Source organism: Oncorhynchus clarkii, chromosome 4 (assembly GCF_045791955.1).
Source record: "Oncorhynchus clarkii lewisi isolate Uvic-CL-2024 chromosome 4, UVic_Ocla_1.0, whole genome shotgun sequence".
Classification (NCBI taxonomy): Eukaryota; Metazoa; Chordata; class Actinopteri; order Salmoniformes; family Salmonidae; genus Oncorhynchus; species Oncorhynchus clarkii.
The window spans coordinates 28,115,011-28,137,587 of record NC_092150.1 but is presented as its reverse complement, the minus strand read 5'-3'; the positions used below and the strand labels follow the sequence as shown (position 1 = coordinate 28,137,587).

General features: G+C 41.3%; 1 protein-coding gene across 1 annotated transcript; it reads left to right on the top strand.

Annotated features, from left to right (window-relative positions):
• Positions 1-12,263: 12,263 nt before the first annotated feature.
• LOC139407647 (sodium-dependent phosphate transport protein 2B-like) lies at positions 12,264-21,896 on the top strand. The gene is made up of 12 exons (XM_071151485.1): positions 12,264-12,309; positions 12,416-12,535; positions 12,705-12,833; positions 13,238-13,381; positions 13,499-13,610; positions 14,295-14,490; positions 14,744-14,839; positions 16,283-16,403; positions 19,535-19,702; positions 19,978-20,094; positions 20,234-20,358; positions 20,476-21,896. The coding sequence occupies exons 1-12, from the start codon at positions 12,264-12,266 to the stop codon at positions 21,025-21,027; spliced, it is 1,926 nt and encodes a 641-aa protein (XP_071007586.1). The 3' UTR covers positions 21,028-21,896.
• Positions 21,897-22,577: the final 681 nt, after the last annotated feature.

Here is a 22,577-nt window from a genome sequence, read left to right as displayed (position 1 = left end):
AGTCACCTCTATATACCAGATGTACCACATCTCGGAAATATGAATATATAGTATGTTAACGTTTTGCAGTGAGTCTGATTTGTGTTTTTACCAGTCATTCATCACCCTCTGCTGGTGATCACCAGCTGCTGCTATCACCAGCTCCAGCTCTAGTCAAAAAGTACAGACCAGTTCTGCCCTCATATATATATATATATATATATATATACACTACCGTTCAAAAGTTTAAGAACACCTACTCATTCAAAGATTTTTCTTTATTTTTAGTGAAGACATCAAAACTATGAAATATGGAATCATGGAGTAACCCCCAAAAATTGTTAAACAAATCAAAATATATTTTATATTTGAGATTCTTCAAATACCCACCTTTTGCCTTGATGACAGCTTTGCACATTCTTGGCATTCTATCAACCAGCTTCAACTGGAATGCTTTTGCAAGGTTCCCACATATACTGAGCACTTGTTGGCTGCTTTTCCTTCACTCTGCGGTCCAACTCATCCCAAACCATCTCAGTTTGGTTGAGGTTGGGGGATTGTGGAGGCCAGGTCATCTGATGCAGCACGCAATCACTCTCCTTCTTGGTAAAACACAAGAAACACAAGCAATGGAAATTAGACAGGCGGAAATTTCAACATCATACTTTCAAAATCTTAGCTAGCAGTCATCATCATGAATCAAGTCGACAATCTACTGGCAAATCCTTTTTTAATCCTTGTCATATGAAGATAAATAATGAAGAGAAATTATAAATAAAACGTATCAGTCATCAGCCATTGGACATATACATTACACAACAGGTTGGAAATCGCAAATTCAACAATAAGTGGTTTGGAAGGCTAACTGTAAGCATTGAAAAGCAATCACTAGCCTGCTATTCATTGGTGTCGCTGTGTGATCCCGAATCTGGGATTAAAGGACTCTTTTCCAAGTTTAAAATGATAAACATTCAACATTGGCCATGCTGTCAATGAAGCATGTTTTGTGCGGTGCTCTAAAACAACTTTTAACTCGGAACTTGATTTCAGTGAGTTCAAGACAACTGGGAATTCCGGGAAAAACTAGCTCCGACTGGGAAATACGTTTTGAATGGTCATCCAACTCGGAATTGTAAGTCGGGAACTTGAGCTTCTTTCTACAACCTGAAGATCAATGACGTCATCATGATTCAACCTTGTTTTTTCCCCCAGAGTTCCCAGTTGTCTTGAAAGCACGATAAATCCAAAGAATCCCAGACTTTGATGACAAAATTTGCCCACAAAGGACCGCCGTGCAACCTTCCTGTTCAAGTGAGCACAACATGAGTCCAAAAATGTATTGTATGCTGCTGCATAAATGATTTGGTAAGCCAGGGAGATATACTGTATCTAAGAAAGTAATACTAAGTGTATTTTGTGTAGTAAGCTGTTAGTAGCCTATGTGCCTAACCCAAATAATTTGGTCTATCTACCCCTCTTAATTTCACTTACTGTTCTGACTTGGTGGTGCACATGTAGCCTATAACCTGTTCTGGAGAAATGTAATCATAACACTTTATAAGAGCTTTCATTGTCTGTTGATATGCCCCCTTTATTTATCAAACGGTTCTGACTTGGTGTATAGGGAGAATACTGTAAGAATGGTCCATGTTCTGAATTCTGTCGCTGTACATTTCAAAAGTGCTAAAGAAATGCTACAATCTAAGCTAGATGCCCTGAATCTCACACAAATGATCAAGGAACCCACCAGGTACAACCCTAAATCCATAAACATGGGCACCCTCATATATACAGTATTATCCTGACCATCTTGCCCGCCAAATACACCTCTGCTGTTTTCAATCAGGATCTCAGCTGGGTCCGCAGTCAAACGACCACCCCTCATCACTGTCAAACGCTCCCTTAAACACTTCTGCGAACAGGCCTTTCTAATCGACCTGGCACGGGTAATCTGGAAGGATATTGACCTCATGCCATCAGTAGAGGATGCCTGGTTGTTCTTTAAAAATAATTTCCTCACCATCTTAAATAAGCATGCCGCTTTCAAAAAATCTAGAACTAAAAACAGATATAGCCCTTGGTTCACTCAAAACCTGATTGCACTCAACATGACAAAAACATCCTGTGGCGTACTGCACTAGCATCGAATAGTCCCCATGATATGCAACTTTTCAGGGAAGTCAGGAACCAATACACATTGTCAGTGAGGAAAGCAAAGGCTAGCTATTCAAACAGAATTTTTCATCCTGCAGCTCTAACTGCAAAACGTTCTGGGACACTGTAAAGTCCATGGAGCATAAGAGCACCTCCTCCCAGCTGCCCACTGCACTGAGGCTAGGAAACACTGTCACCACTGATATATCCACAATATCGAGATTTTCAATAAGCATTTCTCTATGGCTGCCCATGATTTCCTCCTGGCTACTCCAACCCCGGCCAACAGCTCTGCATCCCCTGCAGCTACTTGCCCAAGTCTCCCCAGCTTCTCCTTCACCCAAATCCAGATAGCAGATATTCTGGAAGAGCTGCAAAACCTGGACCCGTACAACTCAGCTGGGCTAGACAATTTGCATCCTCTCTTTCTAAAATGATCTGCCGCCATTGTTGCAACCCCTAATACTAGTCTGTTCAACCTCTCTTTCATATCGTACGGGATTCCTAAAGATTGGAAAGCTGCCGCAGTCATCCCCATCTTCAAAGGGGTTGACACTCTAGACCCAAAATGTTACAGACCCATATCCATCCTGCCCTGCCTTCCCAAAGTCTTCGAAAGCCAAGTTAACAAACAGATTACTGACCATTTCGAATCCCACCGTACCTTCTCCGCTATGCAATCTGGTTTCCGAGCTGGTCACAGGTGCACATCAGCCACGCTCAAGGTACTAAACGATATCATAACCGCCATCGATAAAAGACAGTACTGTGCAGACATCAGCCGTCTTCATCGACCTTGCCAAGGCTTTCGACTCTGTCAATCATCGTGATTCTTATCGGCAGACTCAACAGCCTTGGTTTCTCAAATGACTGCCTCGCCTGGTTCACCAACTACTTCTCAGATAGAGTTCAGTGTGTCAAGTTGGAGGGCCTGTTGTCCAGACCTCTGGCAGTCTCTATGGGGGTACCACAGGGTTCAATTCTCGGGCCGACTCTTTTCTCTGTATATATCAACGATGTTGCTCTTGCTGTGGCTGATTTCTTGTTTCACCTCTATGCAGATGACACCATTCTCTATACATCTGATCCTTCTTTGGACACTGTGTTAACAAACCTCCAAATGAACTTCAATTAAATGCTAGTAAAACTAAATGCATGCTCTTCAACCAATTGCTGACCGCAGCTGCCCGCCCAACTAGCATCACTGCACTGGACGGATCTGACTGAATATGTGGACAACTACAAATACCTAGGTGTCTGGCTAGACTGTAAACTCTCCTTCCAGACTCATATTAAGCATCTCAAATCCAAAATTAAATCTAGAATCTGCTTCCTATTTTGTAACAAAGCCTCCTTCACTCACGCTGCCAAACATACCCTCGTAAAACTGACTATCCTACTGGTACTCGACTTCGGCGATGTCATTTACAAAATAGCGTCCAACACTTTACTCAGCAAACTGGATGCAGTCTATCACAGTGCCATCTGTTTTGTCACCAAAGCCACATATACCACCTACCACTGCGACCTGTATGCTCTCGTCGGCTGGCCCTCTCTACATATTCGTCGCCAGACCCACTGGCTCCAGGTCATCTATAAGTCATAGCTAGGTAAAGCGCCGCCTTATCTCAGCTCACTGGTCACCATAACAACACTCACCCGAAGCATGCGTTCCAGCAGGTATATCTCACTGGTCATCCCCAAAGCCAACACCTCCTCCTCCTTTGGCCGCCTTTCCTTCCAGTTTTCTGCTGCCAATGACTGGAATGAATTGCAAAAATCACTGAAGTTAGAGACTTAAATCTACCTCACTAACTTTAAGCATCAGCTATCTGAGCCCATCCAACTACCTACCTCATCCCCATATTGTTTTTATTTACTTTTTTGCTCTTTTGCACACCAGTATGTCACTCCCTGATCATAGAAAGCTGTTTAGTCTCTATGTTGGTTGGGGCATGATAGTGACTAGGGTGGGACATCTTGGTGAATTATATTTCTATGGTGGCCTTATATGGTTCCCAATCAGAGGCAGCTGTTTATCGTTGTCTCTGATTGGGGATCATATTTAGGTAGCCATTTCCCCATTGTTAGTTGTGGGATCCTGTCTACAGATAGTTGCCTGTATGCACACCAGTAGCCTCACGTTTCATTTGGTATTTTGTTGTTTTTGTTCTGTGTTCATTTAATAAAGTAAAATGTACGCCCATCACGCTGCACCTTGGTCCACTCATTATAACGATCGTGACACAGTATTTCTACTTGCACATCATCATCTGCACATTTATCACTCCAGTGTTAATTTGCTAAATTGTAATTACTTTGCTACTATGGCCTATTTTTTGCCTTACCTTCTTACGCCATTTGCACACACTGTATATAGATTTTTCGATTGTTATTGACTGTACTTTTGTTTATCCCATGTGTAACTCTGTGTTATTGTTTTTTTGTCGCACTGCTTTGCTTTATCTTGGCCAGGCTGCAGTTGTAAATAATAATTTGTTCTCAACTGGCCTACCTGGTAAAATAAAGATGAAATAACAAAATTAAAAATAGTTATATTGACTACGTCATTAATATCTTAATCGAAATTACAGATGGCCTCTTATCATCCATCCCCTTATGCCATAGTTTGTACATCTAAATTGTCATTAGAAACCACATTTGCTTCAGTAAGTCAACCATATCAGCTATGTTTTTTTAAAAGGCAGTAAATGAGACTAAATGAACTGTTTTGCTTCCAGACAAGCCTCCGCCGATAGTCATGTGTAGCAGTGGTAAGATGTTGGGACTGCTGTTGGGACAGCTTTATGTAGACCATGGCAGTTTGTGGGCACCATTTGTCACCGTTATAGTGCAATTCATGTGTTGTTTAGTGTTGTGTTGTGTAGTGGCTTTGCTGGCATCCCACTTCTTATAATATCTTTGCCCCACCAAGATTTACATGCCAAAATCACCACTGCTCTCAGAATATTTTGATTCAAAAAAGTGTTAAGGACTGTAATCCGTATGAGACTGGCAAGTACAGTGATAGTGGTGTAAATAGTTAACCTAGTAAACTACTGTCACCGTGTGGGGACTCCCTACTGTTTAGGATGATGCTGTCAGTCCACAGTTTGAAATTGTCACAGCCCATCCAATAGACTGCATGAATGAGAGTGCATGAACAACATGAATGTTAGCTCAACTTCACATTCAGTATATTAATATAGTACATAAGGCTTTTCATAAACCTTGAAGGGAGGATGTACTTCCTGATTTGGACAAGTTTTTAAGATTGCTCATTAAGAAATGCTAGTGGCCATGACAGAAATCAAACAAGAGTTGTCTTGGGGGTGTGGTATAATGTGGGAGTGTTATGTTGTTTGTCCCTCCTGAGTCACCATAGTAACAAAATAGCCACTTCCTTAAAATAGTCAGAATTAAACTAAGATAAATCAAGAAATCTGTCCTTAATTTAGACGTTTTTGCTGAGTAGGTCTTAGTTGCACAAATGTACATCTAGCTAAGGTGTTTGGTGCAGTATTTCTCAAGTAAAAACATGTGCATTAAAAACTAGTCAGTGCACTGAATACAGTCTATCTAGCCGGGAAGGTCTGGCTGCGCGTTCAGGACTGATTTCTGAGAATAATAACATGTCTACAACTTCGTCATCTGCAAACTGTCAAACTATCGTAAATTTACACACTGTTTATCAGTGCCCAAAATCACTTGCTAGCTAGCGAAGTTCCAACTCTGTGTTTGTCAATGAAGCTAGAAAGTAGTAGCTAGCAGGCACATTGCGCAGCCAAGCCACAATCAGCTCATGAAGTGTCTGATGAGTGGCAACGTTTGTGCTTCTGTGTCGTTTTTGTGCTTCGGTGACCTTTTTCACAGGTCGAGGGGGACACAAATGCTTGTGAATGGGTTTGGAATATTGACAAGTTGCAGTTGGTATACAAGTGTGCTCTAATCCTCTCCATCCTCCATTTTCCCCAAAAAGTGGCAGACTCGAGTGATTGACACTATCAAGCACATCAGCAAGCTTCCACTCCATAGAGGGCTTAAAGCCAAGGGTTATTTTAATATAACATTAGCGACAAGTCTGAGGCACAGCATAATGTGAAGATCTGTCTCACTGTCTGGAGGTTCTGGCTGCTATGATTGGATAGTGCGCAAGCAGCTGATGGAGTGCAATCTGCACAGCTGCTTCTCTCCTGTTAGTGGGCAATGGGCAAGGAAGTGGGCATCATCTTAATCCATACCGAACCCTCCAGTAAGTCTTGACGAACTCACTTACAAGACTGACCAAAACTATCCTATTTACACTTCGTAGTCAAATTCTGACACAATTTCTGACTCAAATCCATGCCACATAGGCCATTTCAAACCAGAGAAGTTGGTTCTAAGAGGCAGTTGACCTTTAATCCCAAACCTGAAAAGGTAAATGAAGAGGGAGGAATTCTGTCGAGTTCACAGAGTGACTGTGCGTGCTGATACGGCTAAATTGTTTTCCATCATTCCAAGGCAGTGTGGTAGGCCTTCATGGTGACCTTGACTGCAGATACTGCCTTTCTCTCCACAGCCTCCCAGGGTGAACTAGTTGAGACAAGTTCTAGCAGCTGAGAGTGTTTATGGCTTTATAGACAACTAATGGGGTACTATAGGGCTTGGTGGCCCCTGGTGATAAGGAGGAAAACTCTCTCACCCTGCCTGGACTACAGTGCCAGTGCAGCAGACATAACTACGCAGTGTCAACTCAAAGGCCCTCTGGGCAATCATTAACCACCATTCCATAATAGTACATTACCGGAGAAATTAAACAAGACCATTTCACATAGAATGCTATTTTGAGTATATAATTTCATAAGACCATTACATGCCAAAAATGTTGAGCAAGGTAACGTTTCAGCACACTTTATTGTAAATTATCATATAGTAATCTCAGTTTTAATCCTTTCAAATAAAGATTTTATTAGAGCGTGGGTGGAGGGCCAATCCATGAAGGGTAAAGGTTATGCCACAGCTCAGCTGTACCTCCCACAGAATGTGGGACTCCTTAAGTCATATGGAGAAAACTAATTGCATCAGTATCAATGGTTAATAAATGACTGAATGAATTGTAAAACACTCACATGGAAAGGTTTCTGTAGTACTTGATGTTACCTGTTCGTCATTAACCCTGTGTAAAAGTGTGTGTATTATAGGGTAGCAGACACTCAACCTCCCTTCACCCTTCACATGTTGCAATATGTAGAGTGTGTAACATTCTTTTTAAAGTGGTCCTTGAAGTGGTCCTTGAAATTCTCAGAAAAGTGCAAGGACATTTATCGTGGGACAGTCTACAAACATTTGAATACTGTACATTGCCTGGAGGATTGACACTGAGAGGGCACCTCAAAATAATCCCTCCCTAGTCATACAACTTGCCACTTGTGTCATGCCTGCTCCCGCTCTTCCCCCCTGGCGCTTGAGGGCGCCAGGCTCCCCAGCATTCCGCACTCCTGCCATCATCATCACACACATCTGCCTTCCCTCCGTCATGCGCATCAGCGATTATTGGACTCACCTGGACTCAATCACCTCTGTCATTACCTGCTTCTCATCTCCGTTGTCGTCGGTCCTTACAACTTCACTTTAAAGCTTTAATTGTGTCATAATCAAACTAAGAGGTGTATCCTTGACCTTGTATGTAGTCAAAAATACATTTGCAACCAATAAAGTTCAAACACTATCGTTTTTGATAGAACAGGATCTGGGGTGGGATAAGTCTGACGGTGCCAGATCTTAACATAGAAGGTACATTTAAAAAAGATACTGACAAAGTGAAAGTCTTACTGATTGAGTCATTTTAACCTCATTCGAATCAAGCTCAAAGGTAACTGTCACACTTACATTAGGCATATCTGGTCATTATTCCCCACATAGGAGCATATATAGGAGGTGAACACCGCAACACTAATCACCTGTAATGGAAGATAAACTATCAAACCTACCAGGGGCAATTATCATACCGGTATCTGTTTGTATTATTTGCGTTGTGGAGTAATAGTAATAATCTGTGAGATAGTGATTAAACTATTGTGATAAGCTGTATTTATTTAAGACATTCTCATCAGTGGGCAATGGGCATCACCATGACATCATGATAAGATCATTAGATACTGTCCTAGCCACTGTATGATGTCATCGGACTACAGATAAGAAAGTCTGAGGCAATATTTGTTGTGCTTCGTCCCCGTAAATCTAAGATTTGGAGGTAAATGTTGCCGTTGCTTATGATACTGTACAGTCAAGCATTAAAATGTTAAAGTTACTTATCAAGCCAGAGCAATATTTTGGGGCAAGAGCATCAGCAAAAGCTTCAGCAGATGACCTTGTGTTTTGCTAATTCAATTTCAGATGTCAGATCAAAACAAATAACGGTATGCTGTCCAACCAAAAATGTTTGCTATTAGAGTCAAAATAGTTGTTAATACCATTATTTAAGACATTTTCAATTGTCTTTACTATTTAACACTATATATAGAAAATAACATTATCAAAAGCAACTGGGAATAACCTTGATTGAGCATTTTCAATTGATTGGGAGTTGGCTGGTTGTGTGGCTAGGAATTGCAATAGCCATTAATCACAAATCAGTCACCAATGAATTGTGTGGCATGTAGCCTTGAACTGAACTATACTTGTATGGACTCTACAAAGCATGGACACTACAATGTTTAGAAAGTGTTCCACAAGGATGCTGGCCCATGTTGGCTCCAATGCTTCCCACATTTGTGTCATGTTGGCTGAATGTCTTTTGGGTGGTGGACCATTCTTGATAAACACGGGGAACTGTGTAGCGTTAAAAACCCAGCAGCGTTGACACAAACCTCTGCGCCTGGGACCTACTACCATAGCCCATTCAAAGGCACTTAAATATTTTGTCTTGCCCATTCACCCTCTGAATGGCACACATACACAATCCATGTCCTAATTGTCTCAAGGCTTAAACATCCTTCTTTAACCTGTCTCCTCCCCTTCATCTACACTGATTGGAGTGGATTTAACAAGTGACATCAATAAGGGATCATAGCTTTCACCTGGAATGTCATGGAAAGAGCAAGTGTTAATGTTTTGTATACTAAGTGTATGATGGCACAAACAAGGACATGGATACCTTATCATAAATACATTCTAGCCTTCCTCTCTGCAACATACAGTAATAAACAAATGTTTTTCCAATTTTTACTTAGATTTCATCAAAAATCAACAATTGATGCAAGGGACCATCTGCTACTTAATGACATGTCAATCAAATAACATATATTGAATGTTGATTTGATATGTGTTTGTTTATTTTAATTTTAATTAAATTAAACAGGCAGGAAAATGTAGCTACAGTTCTCTTTTCATATCCCTAGTCTTAAGTCCCATGTGGGTGGTTTTCGGTGATCAAAATGCAAATTCTTAGATGATAGTTCGGTGCCCTTTCCACAAACCCAATGAACCTGTTTACATGCTGGCACACCATTTTTACGGCATCATTTTATTGCTCTCTAAGAATAACAAAGAATTATGATGATACCTGTATAATCATTTACCAAGACACAAAATAATATTTGTTCCTTTACTTTCAAAAGTAATATGCTGTGTTATCTGTATCATAAAGATACAGTAGATTGGTCGAAGTGTGCGCATGTGAGCGTGGATGAGTACGTGTGTGTATATGTGTGTGTGTGTGTGTGTGTGTGTGTGTGTGTGTGTGTGTGTGTGTGTGTGTGTGTGTGTGTGTGTGTGTGTGTGTGTGTGTTTTAGTTTTACTATCCTGGTGGTAAAACAATGAACAATAGATAAGTGGGAACACTTCACCGATCCCCACAAGGACTATTATAGGCTCAGAAGTTAGGGTTAGGGTTACAATTATGGTTAGAATAAGAGTTAGGGTTAGATTTAGGGTTAGGGGTTAAGGTTGGTTAAGGACTAGGGGTTAGGGAAAATAGGATTTTGAATGGGAATCAATTATTTGGTCCCCACAAGTATAGGAAAACAAATGTTTGTGTGTGTAAGTGTGAGTGAGTGAGTGAGTGAGTGAGTGAGTGAGTGAGTGAGTGAGTGAGTGAGTGAGTGAGTGAGTGAGTGAGTGAGTGAGTGAGTGAGTGAGTGAGTGAGAGAGAGAGAGAGAGAGAGAGAGAGAGGGAGATTTGATTAGCCAACTTGTATTCATAGTCTATGGCATAATATATTCAATTTGTCCATAAAGAGGTATTGTAAGAATATAATGTCTCCTCAGTTGTGTTAGACTGTTATAACCATGTGATAATGACAGTTAAACCCTTCACTCCTGTATGATTCAGGTTATTCAACTGTCACATACTGTCAGAGCCATAATAAGTGTCACCATGATAGTAGTGTCTATCTTATAGTCATGAACAAGCTAAGCCATAACAAAAATTAATTAGATGATAGGCCTATCTATGATATATTAAAGTGTATTGCCTATGGACCTGTGGTTGAAAACATGATAAAGTAGGCCTATGTCGATCTTAGGCACAACACATTATACTGTTGTTCTTTTCTATAATAGTCGTTAATGATTTGGCTTAACCCACAGAGACTTCTTACTGGACACTAGGTAGCCTATAGACGTTCCACAAGCTACCACCAGAGAGCAGCTTTCCTCCATTGAGAAGAGAAATAGAGAACATTACGCACAAATGTGCCAACTGACCCCCTCAACTGATTTAAAAAAAAAAAAAATTCTGGATAGGCTACACCTGTATAAGGTTTGAATTAAATTTGCAAAGCATTTGTGAAAACTTCTACCATTTCCGTTATTTGAATAAGCCGACCCTAGTCTATTCTCAATCAAAGTGCAAATATTCTAATGGACTGGCCTTATTTATTCTAATAGACAGGACAAAAACATTTTGAAATCATCAAGGTTATTTGGTTAGGCCTAGTTAATTTGCTATTTTTCTTTTTGGCCTGTCCTGAGATTGACGGAGGCTACTCTCAACCAGCAAAAAAAAAAACAGTTTATGACAGTCATTAGCCTACTTTTTACCTAGTGAAAACAACATTTTAAAAACCCATGCCAGAGTAGTAATATTCCGTCATACACTGATCATTTGATGTTGCCTGGCCTACATTCACTGTGGATGCTAAGGTAAGCTCACTTACTGTCAGAGAGCCCTTTTTGCTACGGACTTTGAACAGTCAGGTTGAGGTTTTCCCGCCCCAGCGCTATATAAGCAGCATGCAGGACCTCTCCAGGTAGCCTGGTAGCTCAGGTGAATTCCCCTTTTCATAAGGACTGCTGCAAAAGCCTACACCTCCACTTCAGGTGCGTATTACTACCCTCGATACTTCACATTAGAAACAAGAACAATTCAAGTAATATAGCAACAAAACAAAATCACAAGAAACAAAGATATGTTAGGAATTGTTACCTATGTATGTGCTCTTAACCTCAATGCGTATTATTTTGGTTGACACTCAGCTTCACACACAGTTTGGTGCCAATGACTGGCCGAGCTTGTTCTCAAGGGTGCTATTTTTGACCGTTTTTACCTGCTTTCTTTTTTTGTCAAATGTTGCCCAGATAACGATGATAATAACTCGTTTTGTTATTATTAGAATAATTGGTATTCATTGTATTAGTTAGCCTAGTAGTATGCCACTATTGTAGCCTATTGTTGTTTGAGAGAACTCAATTTGATCCTTGGAAAAGGAGGACTTAGAGAGCTTTACTGATTACACTTCTCTTGTGGTTTTCTTGAGGATAGTAGGCCCCTAGCCGACAGTCATATTTGTATGTCTCTGTGGACGTTATCGATGTGGACGTGATAAGCAACATCACAATGAGTTATTCCCATGGAATAATTGACCATAATTGAAAGGAGAAATTATCCTATTTTGTAACATCTTGTGACAGGCACAAGATTGCTTGGCTATGCATTGGAGGATGAACAAATAAACATTTCAGGAACTCTTTAATAGAGGATTCAATATAAAAAGGACTGTGTTTTTTTTATTTTTTATTTAATAACAATAGATTAATTCAAGTTAAAACTGTTTAGCCTTATTCCGACATACTTTGATGGTTTGCCACAGTACATGTTCTTCATGGTTTACCTCAAAGTAAAGTACATCATATTTGCTGTAGGGCAATGGCTCCTCGTCCAGAAGTCAGAGATACCTCGTCTCCCACTCTTGGTATGTACATTTGGCTACTCCTTACTATCTATGACATCCACACCTCATCACCAGGCAGCACCACACACAGAGGCAACATCCACTCACAATTCTCCTAATCCCACAGATGATGCAGATACGGCACCCAAAGACTCAGTCGTCCTGCCAGCATTTTCTACAGAGGACAAGTATGAGGATGACCCCTGGAACCTCCCTGAACTGCAGGACAATGGACTCAAGTGGTCAGGTGAGATAGATTATGGTTGTTTCTCAAATGGCACCCTATTCCTAACAAAGTGCACTTCTTTACCCTTCACTGAGATAAACATTTAGATGTTTTAAGTGAGAATCTGTGTGACTACACCAACCAAAATCTGGTTCCTCATCCAGTCTCATATCTCTCTCTTTGGAAACAGAGTTGGATACCAAAGGGAAGGTTTTGCGGGTTCTGACTGCGAGTGTCAAGTTCATTCTGCTGGTTGGATTTCTCTACATGTTTGTTTGCTCTCTAGACGTCCTGAGCTCTGCTTTCCAGCTAGTTGGAGGTAACATTAAACCCTGCTCTCTCTCTCTCTCTCTGTCAGAGTTGACAAAATGAATATTATGGTTTCATATCTTACTGAATCTTTGTTGATGCACGTAATCCAATCCAATCATATGATATAATATAGAGTCAAAATCAAGTATAAAGTATATCAGCGTAGAGTCAAAATCAAGTATAAAAGCGTATGTTTGTTTTCAACCAGGTCCTGATAAGGACCGACTGTATTTGTCACTTCTTAGGTTTTAACTCTACTAATTTGATGATACTCTAATTATTATTCTCAATTACAATTGTCCTGTCATTCCATAACAAAATATCTAAATATGGGATGTTTATGGATATGAAAGTGTTTATGGAACGTTTTCATGATGAATTTGGCCTTACCTTTAAGCTGTGTCTGCATAGGTAAGGCAGCTGGGGACATCTTCCAGGACAATGCGGTGCTGTCCAACCCTGTGGCTGGCCTGGTGATTGGAGTGCTGGTCACATTGTTAGTCCAGAGTTCTAGCACGTCCTCCTCTATTGTGGTCAGCATGGTGTCTTCTGGATGTGAGTATACACACACAGACAAGTACACATGACACACACACACACACACACACACACACACACACACACACACACACACACACACACACACACACACACTCTGTATCTTTATCATAGTGCTGGAGGTCCAGTCTGCAGTGCCAGTCATTATGGGAGCCAACATTGGAACCTCAGTCACCAACACCATTGTGGCCATGATGCAGGCAGGGGACAGAAATGAGTTCCGCAGGTACATCTAACTGAATCACTTTCTAAAGATTAATAACACTACAGGTGCTTGAATTCAGGCATTATATTTACTGGTAGTTACTGATCATATATTTAAATGATTTATTTAATTGGATTCTTATTGAGCAGCTATAAATATATAAATTTTATTGCTGTACGATAAAGAATGTGACCTACACACTTCCTTAAACCTAAAATAAGTAAAGCAATTTTGTGTGGAAGTTCAAACTTTTTTATGTCAGATACAGACACAAAGCACGTCAGTAGAACCAATAAAAAGCACCCTTTTCACAGCGGATTGGACACAGGCTGTTTAAATGGACAAAATGTTGATTTATACATTCACAAATTTGACAAATTTGACTATCACTAATGTCATGATATTTTGGGTAAAGTAATAAAGAAGGTCAATTTACTATGATATCATCAAATTTGTATATGGACATGACTACATTATTCAAAATATTGTCTTCTTGCTCGATTGATGAATACAGCCATAGCAAAATGACTGTCAGTCAGCTCAAGACGTTTCTAAACAGCCTCAATTGATAGAAGTATACTTCACAATTTTGCAACATAAAAGAAACACTGTAATTTGCTGGTTGGTAATGAGCAACATTTCTGGGAAATAAAATATCAAGCTTGGTAAATTGTGAGCTGTGTAACCTAGTGTTATTTCCTCCAGGGCGTTTGCTGGTGCCACAGTGCATGACTTCTTCAACTGGCTGTCTGTGCTAATCCTGCTGCCTCTGGAGGCAGCTACTGGTGTCCTGTACAAACTCACCAAGATCATCATCGACTCCTTCAACATCCAGGGGGGAAACAACGCCCCTGACCTGCTCAATGTCATCACCGACCCTCTCACCGATGCCATCATAGAGGTAGGATCAGCGTTTTACCATCGCAATTCATGTGATTAATCTAATTTCACCTTATAAAGCAAAATACGCAATATGAGAAGTGAAAGTTATTAGAATGTATTTATATAGCTAGCAAGATACAGTACCTATACAACCCTGAAACATGTCTGAAACATTTATGAAACATCTGTTTAATATTACATTTGAGTTGATGAAGAAGTATAGTAGGTTTTAAATCATCTTTAACTAGTCTGAAACCTTTATTTTCCTCTAGCTGGACAAAAATGTAATCAGTGACATTGCCACCGGCGACCCAGCAGCCAGAAACAAGAGTTTGATCAAAATCTGGTGCAAAACAGAGAAAATCACGGTAAGATGTTTAGATTAACGATGACCCTGTCACCAGTGTTGGGGAAGGTACTCTGAAAATATACTTTACCGAGATGCCAATTACTTCACACTGAAAGAAGTTACGCTACATTAAAGCTACCCTTATGAAAAATATAGTTTGCTGAAGTAAATGTACTTTGGAAATGACTTATTGACAAATTATTATATGTAAATCTCTACAAATTGCAGGACAGATCACTTTGGGGTCATAATAACAGAATGTGTAATTTAGCCTATTGAACACAAAGATATGTTTCATGTGAGAATTAGAGAGGTTTGATGCCGAAAATGAAAGGAAATTATTGCGTACTTCACTTTATTTTCTTTTAGCAAAAAAAGTAGTGGTAAGTTCCAGTAGCTAGTTACACAGTTACACGGCAATAAAGTAATTATCTACAGAAAACAACACCTAGATTTGAATATAGTTCTACTACCGCCAAGCTACTGCAAAATGTAATTCAATTATTTGTTGAACTACATGTAGTTCACTACTCCCTAACACTGCCTGTCACACCAGCAACACAGGAGGTTGGTGGCACCTTAATTGGGGAGGACGGGCTCGTGGTAATGGCTGGAGTGGAATGGTATCAAATGCATGCCATTCCATTAGCTTGGTTCCAGCCATTATTATGAGTCGTCCTCCCCTCAGCAGCCTCCAATGACCAGCAATTACTAATCAGATAAGTCAAACAAGGGGCTATTTTTATAAGTTTGTGATGATTGATGATTTACGAGTTTTCCGACAGTAAAAACAAGATAATGTTGTAATATACGTGAGAGTGCTATCTCTTAAGCTCTCTTCTCAGGGTTAATGTTTGATAGATCTTGAAGTTTGGCCAGAGTGATTCTACTTATAAGTTCCAGTGCCTTACTGATACTATATCATGTCGTCATGAAGGTGGTCTTTTCTTAATACAATTCTGCTTCTTTACTAGTCATAATGTCATTAAGGTCATTGTTTCCATAGGTTTTAATGACTTAGTGATAGCCATAATTACTGTGCCTTTTATCTGTTTTGGCTTGTGTTTTATCAGAGAGGGAGAGGTGAAGCGAGAGGGTTTACAAAATTTGTCCATGAAAATAAGGAATTTTTGTATGGAGATCAGTGAGAGAGGGTTGAAAAAGTCATTGCTAATTTGCTACGTGAGGCTTATTTGATCAAATACACGTTTCGTAATGGTTAGGTTGTTACGAATACACTGATATAAGTGGACACCTGCGGCATTTCAGCAACCTTGAAAAAAAACGACTTTATATCGGAGTTGTGTCTGTTGTTCACATGCGTAACTGCCCTCTCATAAGCTAGAATGGTCTCACAAGATCGCGCCTGCTCCTGCCTGCCTTCCATCTCTGAGGAGGTGTATTTTCATTGTTAGAGCGGTCACTGGACCGTCATCTTTGTTTTTATTCTCTTCTGTTTTAGACTCTTGTGAATATAACAGTTCCCTCGGATGCCAATTGCACGACCGGTGCCCTCTGTTGGGTGGAAGGCAACAAGACATTGACCCAGATACATGTCACTGAAACAATCAATCTAGAGATATGTAAGTACAGCACAATCACTGAACAGCCCATGACCCTACAAAGGTCTCTACAGAGCAATTTGAATTGCCAGATACGCTAAACCAAAATTCTGTGAAACCTGAGAACCCCCCCCCACTACCAGACAAGACCACATGATACAAGGACAATGACTTCCATTCAGTCTATAAAGTGACTCGGCACATATCCTCATCTCACCCCCTCTGCCTGCTCAAATACCCTACCCCACCCTCTCCACCTGCTCAAAAGGCCCATTCATCCTGGCCAGCTGAAGCACCTGAGTGGCCCAAGGCCAAATGACGGGCCAGCGCTCCCAAGTCTAACACAGCCAATCAAAATTAATACCTGTGCGCTTGGATCTGAAATCAGCCAATCAAAACAAGGGAAAGGGTCACTGCTCTCATTATGACTTGGACCAAATCCTGTTGTAATGTAACCCCCTACATTGGGTCACCACACGTCAGGGCTAAGTGTAGAAGCTATGGGGGGAAAACCTGTTGACTAATCAAATCAAACTTTATTTTTCACATGCACCGAATACAACAACTGTAGACTTTACCATGAAATGCTTACTTACAAGCCCCTAACCAACAGTGCAGTTGAAGAAGAAGAAAATATTTACCAAGTAGATTAAAATAAAAAGTAATAATAAAAAGTAACAATATAAGTATAACAATAACGATACTATATACAGGGGGTACCGAGTCCGTGTGCGGGAGTACAGGATAGTTGAGGTAATCTGTACATGTAGGTGGGGGCGAAATGACTATGCATAGGTAACAACCAAACAGTGAGTAGCAGCAGTGCACAAAAGGGAGGGGCTGGGGTGCCAATGTAAATTGTCCAGTGGCGATTTTATGAATTGTTCAGCAGTCTTATGGCTTGGGCGTAGAAGCTGTTGAGGAGCCACTTGGTCCTAGACATGGTGCTCAGGTACCACTTGCCGTGCGTTAGCAGAGAGTCTATAACAGTCCATAACAATTTTATGGGCTTTCCTCTGAGACTGCCTATTATATACAGTGCCTTGCGAAAGTATTCGGCCCCCTTGAACTTTGCGACCTTTTGCCACATTTCAGGCTTCAAACATAAAGATATAAAACTGTATTTTTTTGTGAAGAATCAACAACAAGTGGGACACAATCATGAAGTGGAACGACATTTATTGGATATTTCAAACTTTTTTAACAAATCAAAAACTGAAAAATTGGGCGTGCAAAATTATTCAGCCCCCTTAAGTTAATACTTTGTAGCGCCACCTTTTGCTGCGATTACAGCTGTAAGTTGCTTGGGGTATGTCTCTATCAGTTTTGCACATCGAGAGACTGAAATTTTTTCCCATTCCTCCTTGCAAAACAGCTCGAGCTCAGTGAGGTTAGATGGAGAGCATTTGTGAACAGCAGTTTTCAGTTCTTTCCACAGATTCTCGATTGGATTCAGGTCTGGACTTTGACTTGGCCATTCTAACACCTGGATATGTTTATTTTTGAACCATTCCATTGTAGATTTTGCTTTATGTTTTGGATCATTGTCTTGTTGGAAGACAAATCTCCGTCCCAGTCTCAGGTCTTTTGCAGACTCCATCAGGTTCTTCCAGAATGGTCCTGTATTTGGCTCCATCCATCTTCCCATCAATTTTAACCATCTTCCCTGTCCCTGCTGAAGAAAAGCAGGCCCAAACCATGATGCTGCCACCACCATGTTTGACAGTGGGGATGGTGTGTTCAGGGTGATGAGCTGTGTTGCTTTTACGCCAAACATAACATTTTGCATTGTTGCCAAAAAGTTCAATTTTGGTTTCATCTGACCAGAGCACCTTCTTCTACATGTTTGGTGTGTCTCCCAGGTGGCTTGTGGCAAACTTTAAACAACACTTTTTATGGATATCTTTAAGAAATGGCTTTCTTCTTGCCACTCTTCCATAAAGGCCAGATTTGTGCAATATACGACTGATTGTTGTCCTATGGACAGAGTCTCCCACCTCAGCTGTAGATCTCTGCAGTTCATCCAGAGTGATCATGGGACTCTTGGCTGCATCTCTGATCAGTCTTCTCCTTGTATGAGCTGAAAGTTTAGAGGGACGGCCAGGTCTTCGTAGATTTGCAGTGGTCTGATACTCCTTCTATTTCAATATTATCGCTTGCACAGTGCTCCTTGGGATGTTTAAAGCTTGGGAAATCTTTTTGTATCCAAATCCGGCTTTAAACTTCTTCACAACAGTATCTCGGACCTGCCTGGTGTGTTCCTCGTTCTTCATGATGCTCTCTGCGCTTTTAACGGACCTCTGAGACTATCACAGTGCAGGTGCATTTATACGGAGACTTGATTACACACAGGTGGATTGTATTTATCATCATTAGTCATTTAGGTCAACATTGGATCATTCAGAGATCCTCACTGAACTTCTGGAGAGAGTTTGCTGCACTGAAAGTAAAGGGGCTGAATAATTTTGCACGCCCAATTTTTCATTTTTTGATTTGTTAAAAAAGTTTGAAATATCCAATAAATGTCTTTCCACTTCATGATTGTGTCCCACTTGTTGTTGATTCTTCACAAAAAAATACAGTTTTATATCTTTATGTTTGAAGCCTGAAATGTGGCAAAAGGTCGCAAAGTTCAAGGGGGCCGAATACTTTCGCAAGGCACTGTAGGTTCTGGATGGCAGGAAGCTTGGCCCCAGTGATGTATTGGGCCTTCACACTACCTTCTGTAGATGCAGAGCAGTTGCCATACCAGGCGGTGATGCAACCGGTCAGGATGCAGAGTTGCAGAGGGAGGTGTTTAGTCCCAGAGTCCTTAGCTTAGTGATGAGCTTCATGGGCACTGTGGTGTTGAACGCTGAGCTGTAGTCAATGAACAGCATTCTCACATAGGTGTTCCTTTTGTCCAGGTGAGAAAGGGCAGTGTGGAGTGCGATTACCATTCTTCCTATCTATTCCATAAAAACTGTGGAAGTCATGTCAGGACCGAAAAATTACCTTCTCACTAATCGTATGACCTTCTCTCTAAAATCACTACATTTATTACCGTCTTTCTAATCTCACTAAAGTTGAATTACCTTCTCTCTAATCTTTCATTGTTATCACCCCTTTGTCCCATTTAAATCTTCAATAATATTTGGCATCTTCCCATGCAGGCAACCATATCTTTGTTTTTGCTAACCTGCCTGACCTGGCTGTGGGCCTCATTCTGCTGGCCCTATCCCTGCTCATCCTCTGTACCTGCCTCATCCTCATTGTCAAGCTGCTCAACTCCATGCTTAAGGGACAGGTGGCTGTGGTCATCAAGAAGGTGCTCAACACAGGTGAGCAGACATTTGGCTATCTTCTCAATCTACTCAGAATGCTGGTAGAACATCCATCCTGTTTGATAGTCAGCAGTGGTACATCTTGATGTTTGATGAGCCACACTGGTACAGACACGCTGCAGCTTGAAGGTCACCTCAGGTGCTCTGGACCAAGATCAGGTACAACTATGCTGTGATCCATACAGTCACTTTGATGTTGATGTTGAAAGTAATCCTAACGTTCACTGTGGTCGCCAAGCAAATGCTTAACCTGCTGTGTCTTGTCTGTTCAGACTTCCCTTTCCCCTTTGGCTGGGTCACTGGTTACATTGCCATCATGGTCGGAGCAGGAATGACCTTCATTGTCCAGAGCAGCTCTGTCTTCACCTCTGCAATCACTCCCCTTGTTGGTGAGTAGTTTTGTAGCTTCTATCTATCCACTTACCTTTAGCTGTCTCCAATTGCATCCAGACCTACTGACTAATGTAGAGAGCACATACTCAAGTATTATTTCAGTATCATGTAATCGTTCTCCCAATTACCCAACAGGTATTGGTGTTATTAGCCTTGAGAGAGCTTATCCTCTGACATTGGGCTCAAATATCGGCACAACTACCACTGCTATTCTTGCTGCTATGGCTGCTCCTGGAGAAACACTGGCCAACTCACTGCAGGTTTGTTGTAGTAATTGTTTATTTTCATGTCAGTCTCATATTGCTCTCTGTCCACTCTCTCTATGCATCAGTGTTATCGAAGTCTTACTCACCCTGTTTGCATCTCCTCCTCTCCAGGTTGCACTGTGCCATTTCTTCTTCAACATAGCGGGGATTCTGCTGTGGTACCCCATCCCCTTCACTCGGATCCCCATCCGCTTGGCCAGAGCCCTGGGGAACCGCACAGCAAAGTACCGTTGGTTCGCAGCGCTCTACCTCTTACTCTGCTTCCTCCTCATGCCCCTGACTATCCTGGGGCTCTCCCTGGCCGGCTGGCAAGTCCTGGTTGGGGTGGCCGTACCCATTGTTGTCCTCGCCATCTTCATCATCGTTGTTAACCTGATGCAGGCACGTTGTCCTCAGTACCTGCCCAGCGGGCTGCGTGACTGGGACTTCCTGCCCCGCCCCCTGCACTCCATGGCCCCCTGGGACCGTGTGGTGACGTCAGGCATGGCCTTCTGCGGCGCTCGCTGCTGCTGCTGCTGCAAGTGCTGCCAGAGTACTGACGATGAAGAGAAGGGTTTGCAGGAGAGGAAGAAGAGTCTGGAGATATATGATAACCCAGTCCTAACCAGAGACGATGAGCCGCAAGAGACCTCCAAGGAAACTATGAAAGCCACACAGCTCTAACACAGTTAACATATCTATCTGTAAGACATATATAACCTATTTGTAACATGTTTGTAATTCTCCAAGTTTGCTTTGGCTTTATGGAGTTAACCAGTCTCTGTTTCGGTGATACTGTATCATGTGGTGTAAGCCTGCACATCTTGTAGGAAAACATCACCAAAACGTGAGTGTCCACTGCATATACACTGAGTATACTAAACAATAGGAACACCTCCCTAATATTGAATTGCACCCCCTACCCCCCTGCTGTTTATGACATAGACTGACCAGGTGAATCCAGGTGTAAGTTATGATCTCTTATTAATATCACTTGTTAAGTCCACTACAATCAGTGTAGATGAAGGGGAGGTTTACAGGTTAAAGAAGGATTTGAAGCCTTGAGACAATTGAGACATGGGTGAATGGGAAAGACAAAATATTCAAATGCCTTTGAACGGGGTATGCTAGTAGGTGCCAGGCACAATGGTTTGTGTCAAGAACTGCAACGCTACTATGTTAGTCACACTCAACAGTTTGCCGTGGGTAGCAAGAATGGTCCACCACCCAAAGCACACCCAGCAAACTTGGCACAACTGTGGGAAGCATTGGAGTTAACATGGGCCAGCATCCCTAGTGGACGCTTTGACACCTTGTAGAGTCCATGTCCCGACGAATTGAGGTTGCTCCGAGGGCAAAAGGGGTGGGGGGGATGCAACTCAATACCTGGTCATTACGTTTAGCAGCTGCTCTTATCCACAGCGACTTACAAGAGCAATTACTGTTAGGTACCTTACTCAAGGGCACATCAACAGATGTTTCTATAGTTGGCTCAGGGATTCAAACCAGAGAACTTTCGGTGTCTGGCCCAACGCTCATAAGCACTAGGTTACCTGCTGCCCTGTTATTGATAACGCATAAATGTAAGCTAAAGGTACAGTAGATTGGTCTCCCCTGGAGGGTTGTGCTCTTTTGCTGTAGCTAGTTTATGGGAGGTTGTATAAATATATACAGTACCAATCAAACGTTTGGATAAACCTACTCAATCAAAGGTTTTTCTTTACTTTTACTATTTTCCACATTGTAGAATCATAATGAAGACATCAAAACTATTAAATAACACATATGGAATCACGTAGTAACCAAAAAAGTGTTAAACAAATCAAAATATAGTTAATATTTGAGATTCTTCAAAGTAGCCACCCTTTACCTTGACAACAGCTTTGCACACTTCTCTCAACCAGCTCAATGAGGTAGTCACCTGGAATGAATTTCAATTAACAGGTGTGCCTTGTTAAAAGTTATTTTGTGGAATTTATTTCCTTCTTAATGTGTTTGAGCCAATCGGTTGTGTTGTGACAAGGTGGGGTGGTGTACAGGAGATGGCCCTAAAACTTAAGACATGATTACTTTGAGACATGAAGGTCATTGAATAAGGATAATTTCAAGAACCTTTAACATTTCTTCAAGTGCGGTTGCATAAACCATCACAACCACCACAGGAAAGAAAGACCCAGAGTTACCTCTGCTGCAGAGGATAAGTTCATTAGAGTTACCAGCCTCGGAAATTGCAG